The sequence below is a fragment of the Ascaphus truei genome, chromosome 7 (genome assembly GCF_040206685.1).
Source record: "Ascaphus truei isolate aAscTru1 chromosome 7, aAscTru1.hap1, whole genome shotgun sequence".
Classification (NCBI taxonomy): Eukaryota; Metazoa; Chordata; class Amphibia; order Anura; family Ascaphidae; genus Ascaphus; species Ascaphus truei.
This window is the reverse complement of record NC_134489.1, coordinates 45,690,402-45,702,499: the sequence shown is the minus strand read 5'-3', so window position 1 is coordinate 45,702,499 and position 12,098 is coordinate 45,690,402. Positions and strand designations below refer to the sequence as shown.

General features: G+C 40.9%; 1 protein-coding gene across 5 annotated transcripts in view; it reads left to right on the top strand.

The window, feature by feature from the left end:
• Nucleotides 1–12,098, top strand: part of PGAP1 (post-GPI attachment to proteins inositol deacylase 1) — a 128,718-nt gene that overhangs the window by 65,454 nt on the left and 51,166 nt on the right. For all 5 annotated transcript variants that reach the window (XR_012802627.1, XM_075608197.1, XM_075608195.1 and 2 more), the window contains 4 exons: nt 2,525–2,600; nt 8,479–8,552; nt 8,655–8,706; nt 9,050–9,113. Coding sequence is in view for 4 of the 5 variants with exons in the window: in XM_075608197.1 (XP_075464312.1) it covers nt 2,525–2,600; nt 8,479–8,552; nt 8,655–8,706; nt 9,050–9,113 (266 nt within the window). In the remaining variant the exon portion in view is untranslated. The remainder of the gene's footprint in view (nt 1–2,524; nt 2,601–8,478; nt 8,553–8,654; nt 8,707–9,049; nt 9,114–12,098) is intronic.

The window sequence follows — 12,098 nt, the reverse complement described above, 5'->3', positions numbered from 1 at the left end:
ACGGCAAAGATAGGAGCAATTACTGCTTAAATAGACATTTTACTTGCAACATAACACACAAAGATAGAGACAGAGAACAGAGTACATAACCAAATGTAACTAAGCTAGATTTCAGGCCATCTTGGCCTTTTCTCAAGCAGTGCCCGGTTGTCTAAGTTACGGGTCCCAACTCTTCGTGGACCCTCCAAATGTATCCTGCTCTTTTGCTACAGTACTTATTTTGATTCTTTGCTTAGTGCTGTCTGTTATGATCCATTTTAGTCGTTTTTCGAGGGGCCGGATCAGAAAAGATTTCAGTGTTGCAGGGTCACTAGAGCACTGCAATGTTGAATAATCTTAAGGATTTACAATTCTAACATCTGCACCATATATATTTACATTACTTCAGTTGTGTAGGCAACTACAATGACATTAAGAGAAACAGACAATCCAGGTCCCACTCAAAAGCCCTCAACGGGCTGGATTGTTGAAGAGCCCTGCTCTAACTACTTGTACAGTATGTTTTTCACTCTTTTGGAGCTTGCACAAGTTAATGTAGAGGCTTATTCCCTTTTTCGGAAGGATCGAGCAAATAGAAGAGGAGGTGGAGTATGTTTATATGTTAAACCGGATCTAAAATCTATTATAAGGGAAGATGTTTATGAAAGGAATGATGAAAATGAAGAGATCTTGTGGATAGAAATTAGCAGTGGAGGTAAAAGTATAAAGAAAATGTTTGTAGGGATATGCTATAAACCACACACACACACACACACACACACACACACACACACACACACACACACACACACACACACACACACACACACACACACACACACACACACACACACAGCAGCTCTACACAAACACACATAATACAGCACTCTACACACACAACACAGCAGCTCTACACACACACAACACAGCAGCTCTACACACACACAACACAGCAGCTCTACACACACAAACTGCTGCTACACACAAGCACACCACACACACACACACACAACACGGCACCTCTACACACACACACAACACAGCAGCTCCATACACACACACACACACACACACATACACACACACACAAAACACAGCAGCTCTACACACAGCAGCTCTACACACAGCAGCTCTACACACACACACACACACACACATACACACACACAACACAGCAGCTCTACACAAACACACACAACACAGCAGCTCTACACACACAACACAGCAGCTCTACACACAACACAGCAGCTCTACACACACAACACAGCAGCTCTACACACACACACACACAACACAGCAGCTCTACACACACACACAACACAGCAGCTCTACACACACACACAACACAGCAGCTCTACACACACACACAACACAGCAGCTCTACGCACACAAACTCTGCTGCTACACACACATGCTACACCTATAAACACTGCTACTGACACACACACACTGGAGCTCTACACACACACAGAAGCTCTATATACACACACACACAGCAGCTCTACACACACAAACTGCTGCTACACACAAGCACACCACACACACACACACACACAACACGGCACCTCTACACACACACACAACACAGCAGCTCTATACACACACACACACACACACACACACACAAAACACAGCAGCTCTACACACAGCAGCTCTACACACAGCAGCTCTACACACACACACATACACACACACAACACAGCAGCTCTACACAAACATACACAACACAGCAGCTCTACACACACAACACAGCAGCTCTACACACAACACAGCAGCTCTACACACACAACACAGCAGCTCTACACACACACACACACAACACACACACACACAACACAGCAGCTCTACACACACACACAACACAGCAGCTCTACACACACACACAACACAGCAGCTCTACGCACACAAACTCTGCTGCTACACACACATGCTACACCTATAAACACTGCTACTGACACACACACACTGGAGCTCTACACACACACAGAAGCTCTATATACACACACACACAGCAGCTCTACACACACACACAACACCACACACTGCTGCTATACCCATAAACACTGCAAATGACACACAGACACACAATCAAAAATGCAGCCACTTACTAAACATTGCAGACTCTCTCCCCCCCAATTCAACTGAATCTGCTCAGAAAATCTGTCAGCTCGGGAGGGGGAGGAGTCAACCCGTGGCTGATACGTCCTGACCAATCCCCTGCCCTGTCTCAGAGATGTTACTTCATTCAGACGAATCCCCTGCCCTGTCTCGGCTGTTCTGAAAGCTGATTGGCTGGAAATAAACACATTGAAAACTACACATTGCAAGCTACTTAAATTCCGGGCATTACTAATTGGTTAAAATTCCGGGCATTATCCAATCAGAGAGCAGGGTTTTCAATAATGCCCGGAATTTTACTGCTTTAGCCTATAATTATTATTATTATATTCTTTATTTCGGAATTTTACTATGTTTATCTGGTCTGCAATAGATCTCACTGCAGTGACTAAGGTCTACTCTAATATACATTTTATGTCTATTACAGTTTTCTATGGATTGTGAATTTTTAACAGAAGACTCGAGAACTGTGCAAATTCCTGTTACACATGCCCTTTCATTTGGTATGTACAACATTTTTTCCCACTATATTTACTAGAGCACTCCTGGTTTTTAACCAGTTTTAACTGCAGTGTAGATCATATAATACTACTCATTTTAACCGCTTGGGCACACATGTCACACATCCCATGCTATTGGCTATATTATTCTTTTGTTTCCTCTTTTCTCTTTCCTGTGGAAGAATTACAAAAGATGCGTATAAAATTGGTAGTGTAGGACCTGCTGATAGGGTCTGCCTTGATGTGGTTGAAGGCTTGAAATGTTTTTGCCAAAGGATTTAACTAAATGACCCATACTTATGAGAAGAAAAAATATAGAAACAACATATAGCAATGTACTAAACAATTTGTCATATTTGATGTGCATTGCGGCTTATTTGTTTATTGTAGTATACATGATGCCACTTTTCCGGTGGCACCACTATCGGCACACATAAATATATAAATATATAATATTGTGAGTTGGTTTTGAGCTTGCTAAGACTGTGTATGTCTAACATAACATATGAGCAATAAATATGCTTTTTTAATACTACTGGTGTTTGTACAATTCAAACGTATATATGGGTTCATTTTGGATGAAATCATAATTCAAACAGTCATTATAAACAAGGAAGTGGTAAAGATCTTATGTACTATAACATTATTACTAAAATTGAACATGATCACCTACTAGAGAGCCATACTGTCATGTCCCGATAACGTTGCGGCTTTCCATTCTTCACCAGAGTGAGGCTGACCTCAATCGCCATACTGCGTCACTCGGGCAAGAAAGAAAGAGGTTTAGTCCAGGGGAAAAATATAAATGTCTTGTTAACCAGATATAGTGGAAAAAAGTGTTACTGTGTGGCGTCTAGAGAATTACTAAACTCTACATCAATACAAAGTGTAACAAATAAATCAACCTTACAATAGATACAACAATAGGCAATGTCCATTTGGTATTAATCCAAATTAGGCCAATGCTGACTTGGGAATCCAGATGGAATTCGGCCCATGGAAAAAAAAAATGTAACAAACCTAGTGTAATACTGTATGTACAGTACAGTATTTAGAGCAAAATGATCAAGTATAAAAGGAATGGTAAGTTCCTCAGAGGTAGGAAATAGTCAAGAAAGTAAGGTAAACAATATACATTTAATAATCAGTAAACATTTACATAAAAAATCGATTCCATTCCACGCTGGCAAAAATTTAAATCCTACTTACAAGAGACAAGTAGGAAATGCGCATGCAATAATATCTTTCACAGTGAGCTGCCTTTCATCCCCAACGACCACCTCGGGAGTCCTAACTGTGTCGCATCCAGACCTGCTGGTGCGCGTTATCCTCCGCTGGTAGACGGGCTGCTTACTCGGCTCCTTTCCCCTTCTACTTGCTTCGGAGCATCTGCTATCCTGAACGCTCGCTCTCTCATGAGAGCCAATGATGGAAAAAGGCCGGTTCCGGGTATGCTGCAATTGGCTCAGAGTTGCTCTCTATGGGGAATGAGTGCACGTCCATGCACCTCAGTTTGCGTGAGCGTAAGGATAAGGTAACTCCAACCTACGCGTTTCACGGATTACTCCGCTTCGTCAGGGGTATGTGGTATAGGGTTAAGTCCATTTGATGCTTTAAATAGTCCCATCGCGTAATCGCATCAAAGCAAAACATGTGATCTCATTTGGCAATTCATACATACAATCTATCCTTACTATTTTTCTTCCTAAACCTATCTGCTCTACAAACTTTAAACATATACACACAGATAATAAAGGTTATTGAATAACCCATACACAAAACATTCTTGTTAGCTATTGTCAAAATGAATAGCTCTATGAATATTAACTCCACCATTTGAATATTAAGAACATGGTATTAATAGTTGTGACCTACAAGCTCATATTGAACCTCCATTGGGGGTTCAATATGAGCTTGTAGGTGTCCTGTATGTTTTACAATTCTTGTTCAGTTGGTCTTAGCTGATTGGAGGGTGGCTACCTCCTACCTAATTGAAGCTCACCCCCTCCCACATTTAAATGGTTAAAAGCTCACTCCACAGCATCTCCCACTCTCAGGGGAACTTGCTTGCTTGCAGTATGATTGTGACAAATCTAATACAGAGTGCTTTTCCTGGTAATGTACAGGTTAATAAAAGCTTCAATCAGACATAGAACTATGCAACTATTTTTGACAGATTTATTATAAATGATTCTTCCTGGTAATGCACAGGTTATTAAGAACTTATATTAGTGTTGGGGACCCTTGAGATGTGGTCTGCCGTGTAGTGGCTCAGGGGCTTACAACACTTTGGCCAAAATGTTAAACTAAAAGACCATTTTATTTAATAGATATCTATACATATATATTTAGGCACTGTACCGTGTATAAGTTTCACTGGATGTGCACTGAGCTTTGTCTGTGTTTCATGTTCTGTCTCTGGTTTTAAATTAATAGTTGTCTCAATAGTTAAATAGCACTTAAATATTTCTTATCTACCACCTATAATCAACCAAATAGTTGTTTTAAAATGTGTTAACATAAGTTAGTGTTGTGATTACCATTTCAACAAGGTGTTTTACAATATCTTCCCAATTGTTTTAATGATAAAGCTGTTTTGTGTAAACTTGTTACATTAAGTACAGGTAAAGTATTGTGTCTCACTTTTTTTCATTTTTGAAAAGTAATGATAAAGGAATGATGCCATAGTTTGCTTAATGGCTAGATTATGAATTTCACATGACTTAAATACATTTCTCATTTATGGGTGAATACATTTGTCTAGGAAAGCTAAGGAGTTTGATACATTGATACTAAAAATACAAATATGAAAAGGACAATTTGTGCATAAACTTTGCTTCTGAATTGCTTTAACACATCACCAAATTAGTACTATATAATTAATATTATATATCTCCCGTAATTTCCGGACTATTGAGCGCACCTGAATATAAGCCGCACCCACTGAATTTAAAAAAAATTATTATTTTGAACATAAATAAGCCGCACACGTCTATAAGCCGCAGGTGCCTACTCCCCCTGCACCTCACATCAACTCCCCCTGCACCTCACATCAACTCCCCCTGCACCTCACATCAACTCCCCCTGCACCTCACATCAACTCCCCCTGCACCTCACATCAACTCCCCCTGCACCTCACATCAACTCCCCCTGCACCTCACATCAACTTCCCCTGCACCTCACATCAACTTCCCCTGCACCTCACATCAACACCCCCTGCACCTCACATCAACTCCCCCTGCACCTCACATCAAGCCCCCAGCACCTCACATCAACACCCCCTGCACCTCCCATCACTCTCCCCCTGCACCTCACATTAACTCCCCCTGCACCTCACATCAACTCCCCCTGCACCTCACATTAACCCCCCAGCACATCACATCAACCCCCCCTGCACCACACATCAACCCCCCCTGCACCTCACATCAACACCCCCTGCACCTCCCATCACTCTCCCCCTGCACCTCACATTAACTCCCCCTGCACCACACATCAACCCCCCCTGCACCTCACATCAATACCCCCTGCACCTCCCATCACTCTCCCCCTGCACCTCACATTAACTCCCCCTGCACCACACATCAACCCCCCCTGCACCACACATCAACCCCCCCTGCACCACACATCAAGCCCCCCAACACCTCACATTAACCCCTTAGCACCTCACATCAAGCCCCCAGCACCTCACATTAACCCCTGAGCACCTCACATCAAGCCCCCAGCACCTCACATTAACCCCCCAGCACCTCACATTAACCAGTAAATACCTCTGCCGTCCAAGCAGTAAATACCTCTGCCGTCCAAGCAGGAGTGCACGCATGCTCTAGCAAGCAGCAGGCAGGAAGTGCCTCAATACTAGAGCGCGCTGCTACTCTGCGAGGGGGAGAGAGGGCTCGCGGGGGATGGTGACAGCGAGCTCGCGGGGGGGGGGCGCGGGAGAGTGGACTCGGGAGGGAGGGAGAGAGCAGAAAGCCACCGCGGGCCGCACAGTGAGTACAGGCGGGCCGCATGCCGCGTGTTGTGCAGGCCTGGTCTAATGAAAGCTTCATGCCGCCAAAAAACTGAGCACGTCACAGAATGGGTTTTTTTGAAGAAAAAAAATTTGAAAGCGGGAAAAATCCATATACTAGCCGCGTCATTGTTTAAGCCGCGAGGTTCAAAGCGTGGGGAAAAAGTTGCGGCTTATAGTCCGGAATTTACGGTACTGTATTTTATAGGTAAGCCTAATTATACTATAATAATGCTTACAAAAAATATATATAGAATCCTAAAGATGAGGTGCCGCCAATGCGCATTTGGCTGGAAGCGAGGCCCCCCTGGAGGGAGCCGCTTGTTGAATAAAAGCACGTCAGGTGCGTTTTCTAAGCTTGACATATCATAACTGATGTCGCGTACCACGAGTTCTGGAGATAGCGAGTTGGTCATGGCGGATCTGCAGGGCGCCGTGTCCAATCGCTAAATTGGCTCAAAATCTGCTACAAATGCTTCAAACTTTCTCCTCTCTTCTAGATACTTAGCACTTTAACCCTGTACCCCAAATATCCTCATTCTCTTCATCACTTGTATCTTAAAAGGTAGTAACGATTAGTGCTAATATTCCATCCATACTTTAAAAAAGGAAAGGTATACAGGGATATACCAAATCAGTAAACATGTTTATCCAGGGAGTAATCTGATGGCCAATATTTGGAGTGAGGAAGGGATTTATTTTTCCCCTTATGAGATATGATTAGATGATATTTCACAGGGGGTTTTTGTTTGCCTTCCTCTAAATCAATATATACAAGTACAAATATAGGATAAAGTATCTGTCGTCTTTATTTAGCATAGGTTGAACTTAATGGATGTGTTTATTTTCCCAACCTCTATTATGTAACTGTTGCATTGAGACACATTTATATTTAACTACTTAGTTACTTTCACTAGTAATAGCAACTATAGACCTTACATTTCTGATTGTGGCATTATTCTCACTTAATACTTGATACCATACTGCCTATCATTTCTCAAGAAGAGAGCACAGACCTTGACTTATATTTATTGTTGTTTTTTCGTATCCAATAAATGTATTACTTTTATAAGTTTGATTATTCATCATCTAGGATCATTACTTACAAATTTAGAATATTTAAGTTAGAGGCTCTGTTATAATACATTGGCAGTTTAAAGGTTTTATGACAATTTTCTCAAGGAAGCATACTGTAACTGCATTTTGACTCGGTTCATACACCAGTGACAATTCTAAATGAGTTCCAGAAGTGCACATTATCTTTAGGATTGCCTTTTCTCTATATGTACATTTTTTAAAGCAATATTTCAGTATAAACTCAATCCTTCAGTAGCACCCATTTGTGGAATAATTTTCACAAATCTTTTTAAAATGTTTAGTTGAGTGAGGTATTTCTTTCGGTTACGTCTAATTATACGATAAGACTAATTAGGAATATTCTATTATATTTGTGGTAATTGAATGTTTGTTTGGAAGAGATGTGGCAACCCTGTATTTATTCAAGTAAAATTGTTTACCTATTTTTGTACGCTGACATATTTTGGTACATACAGATTGATAAAGGGGATGGCTCTCGTTTTATTGTTTTATTTTTCTTCAAATTCGTTATTACCAATGCATGTTTAATTTTTGGCCAAAAATTACACTGTGCAACAATATATATTTTTTTTAGATTGAATCATCTACTGTAGTCTTAAAATGTCAAATGCAATACATGAGTTAGGTTTTGTTTAATAAAAATAAATGTAAACAAATTCTGCAACGGATTCACCATGATGTCTCCCTCCAAAAGAAACAACTGTCACAGTATGTGCTATGTGGCTTCTGCTGTTATTTACTCACATAACATTATATGCCTAACTTCTTTTGCAGGGATATCATCTAGTCATATTAAGTTAAATTCTACTGGACTACTTCATATTGTACAGCTTCAGGATTTCAGCCAGGTAAATATTTAAATACAGTATATAGTAAATGAATCAAAGCGAGAACGAGTGGATTAATATCCAAGATTGTATATCCAAACAGTGCAATTTGTTTTCACACAGATATACCAGGCATTTAATATCTACATTGAGAGGAACTGCACAAAATGCAAAGGTAAATTAAGAATGATTCGCAATGTTTATTTTAAAATGTGCTTATTTCTTAATGGTATTGTTGTACTGTGTTAACATGTTAAAACAGATTTACACTTTTCTATAGTTGTATTATCTGTAGTTTGTTAAGTAGTTACTTCTCTTTGTTTTTTCCGAGTTTCTTTTAAAGGGTTTTGCTTTTTCTCAGCTGCTTGTTGGCTTTCTTCCAGTTGCTTGTTCAGAGCTGAGAGAAAATGGGCAATTTTTTTTTTAACAAGCATGCAGATTTTTTTTTTTTTACATATTTGACATATATAATACTAAACAGTGAGTTGATGTATTCTCGTTTCTTGTTACTTTTACAGGAAGGAAACCTAATATTTACAGATTGCATGTACCATGGTCCCATGAGGATTTAATTAGATCAAGGTATAAAATATTTTATTTATATTGATGTGTATTTATTTTTATATCTTCAGGCTTTCAAATATCTAACATAATATCCAAACTTTATACTTTAGGTAATTGTACAAAGTGAAATGTATCAATGATCCAACTGAAATATATATAGAGAGAAGAAGTGACCTAGGCGCAAATTGCAGGGAGAGGAAGAGAAGAGGGGGGGGAGAAATATATCATAGGGCAGTATGTCAGAATAATCGGGACTTAGGTGGTAAGATATGCAATTACCGTTTGTCAGCAATTTAAAGCCTTTAATCCACAGTGGGACTCAGGAACTCTGCTACTGATGAACTTCAATTTCGTCTTGGATTTCTTAGACTGCACACGATCATTCAAGCAATTTTCACAGCTTCATCATCCTTCTGCTGCTGGAAGGTGTCCTGTCACGGAATGGATCTCGCGGGGGGGGGGGGAGGGGGGGGGCGGGGGGAGAGGGAAGGAGAGTAATATAGGAGAAAAGGAATATAGTGTAAAACCTTTAATAAAACTCCTATCTAAAAACAACAGTTGGTATCCCACTCACATGTATTGAATCGGATCAGAGCAGTTGAGAGTTTAAACTGAGTCTCTCACACTCATAACACAGAAACGCCGGTCCACTGCACGGCTGGTATACCAGAGTCCTTCCGCATCACGTGTGTCGGCTCCAACTCTCGCGAGCGTTCGTCTTCCACAGTTCCTCTGTCGCGGCTTCTGCTCTGGTGCCGGGGGTTTCTCTGCAATGGGTCTCTGTCTGCTCCACCAATGCAATGGGCATGCGCATTGGTGGAGCAGACAGAGACCCATTGCAGAGAAACCCCCGGCACCAGAGCAGAAGCCGCGACAGAGGAACTGTGGAAGACGAACGCTCGCGAGAGTTGGAGCCGACACACGTGATGCGGAAGGACTCTGGTATACCAGCCGTGCAGTGGACCGGCGTTTCTGTGTTATGAGTGTGAGAGACTCAGTTTAAACTCTCAACTGCTCTGATCCGATTCAATACATGTGAGTGGGATACCAACTGTTGTTTTTAGATAGGAGTTTTATTAAAGGTTTTACACTATATTCCTTTTCTCCTATATTACTCTCCTTCCCTCTCCCCCCGCCCCCCCCCCTCCCCCCCCCCGCGAGATCCATTCCGTGACAGGACACCTTCCAGCAGCAGAAGGATGATGAAGCTGTGAAAATTGCTTGAATGATCGTGTGCAGTCTAAGAAATCCAAGACGAAATTGAAGTTCATCAGTAGCAGAGTTCCTGAGTCCCACTGTGGATTAAAGGCTTTAAATTGCTGACAAACGGTAATTGCATATCTTACCACCTAAGTCCCGATTATTCTGACATACTGCCCTATGATATATTTCTCCCCCCCCTCTTCTCTTCCTCTCCCTGCAATTTGCGCCTAGGTCACTTCTTCTCTGTATACTCTATTGCGGCAGGTGTGGAGCCGTGGACCTGATTGGCAGCAATCTGTAGGGTTAGTGGTTTAAAGGGTTTATCACCTCTCAGTTGATTGATTGGCAAGGTGTATAGTTTATATACTCTACATCTAACTAAGTGTTTGGTATTTGCGCTGTTGTATCTTGTCCCTGAAATATATATAGACCCCTATTCAATATTTGACAAAGCAGTCTCTCCAAGTAATGGAAGCTTCTATGACAAGGAGAAGTGGCATCATATGCTGAATATAAGCTAACGTGCAACATTCGTGGGGGGTTTTGTTGAATGATTCTTGTGTACATCATGGCCACTATATTGTATTGTCTGCTTGGGTCTTCACTTTCATATGTAATATTAATGTATTAGAAAACTTCCTTAGGGCAGTACAAAGGAGATGGTTGAAGGATAGACAACAGAGAATTGTCATAAATGGAACTTTTTCAAGTTGGGCTAAACTCATGAGTGGAGTACCTCCGGGATCGGTACTGGGACCCCTGCTTTTGAACTTTATTAATGATTTTGAGGTTGGCATCGAGAGCAAAGTCTCCATCTTTTCTGATGATACTAAATTGTGTAAGGTAGTAGAATCAGAGCAGGATGTAATTTCTCTCCAGAAGGACTTGGAGAGACTGGAAACTTGGGCAGGTAAATGGCAAATGAGGTTTAATACAGATAAATGTAAGGTTATGCATTATTTGGGAAGCAAAAATAAACAGACGACTTAAAAATTAAATGGGGATAAATTGGGGAAATCCTTGATGGAGAAGGATTTAGGAGTTCTTGTAGACAGCAGGCTTAGCAATAGTGCCCAAAGTCATGCAGTAGCTGCAAAGGCAAACAAGATCTAATCTTGCATTAAACGGGCAATGGATGGAAGGGAAGTGAACATAATTATGCCCCTTTACAAGGCATTAGTAAGACCACACCTTGAATATGGAGTACCATTTTGGGCACCACTCCTTAGAAAAGACATTATGGAACTAGAGAGAGTGCAGAGAAGAGCCACAAAATTAATAAAGGGGATTTATAATTGAACTTATGAGGAGAGGCTAGTGAAATTAGATTAATTTACATTAGAAAAGAGGCGTCTTAGAGGGGATATGATAACCATATACAAATATATTCGGGGACATTACAGGGAGCTTTCAAAAGAACTATTCATCCCAATGGAAGTACAAAGGACTTGGGGCCAATCGCTTAAGGTTGGAGGAAAGGAAATTTCACCAGCAACTAAGGAAAGGGTTCTTTACAGTAAGGGCAGTTACAGTGTGGGATTCATTACCCATGGAGACTGTGATGGCAGATACAATAAATTTGTTCATAACAAGGTTGGACATCTTTTTAGAAAGGAAAGGTGTACAGGGATATACCAAATAAGTAAACATGGGAAGAATGTTGATCCAGGGAATAATCTTATTACCAATTCTTGGAGTCAGGAAGGAATTTATTTTTCCCCTTATGAGATATAATTGGATGATATGACACTGGGGTTTTTTTGTTTGCCTTCCTCTGGATCAATAAGTAAGTATAGATAT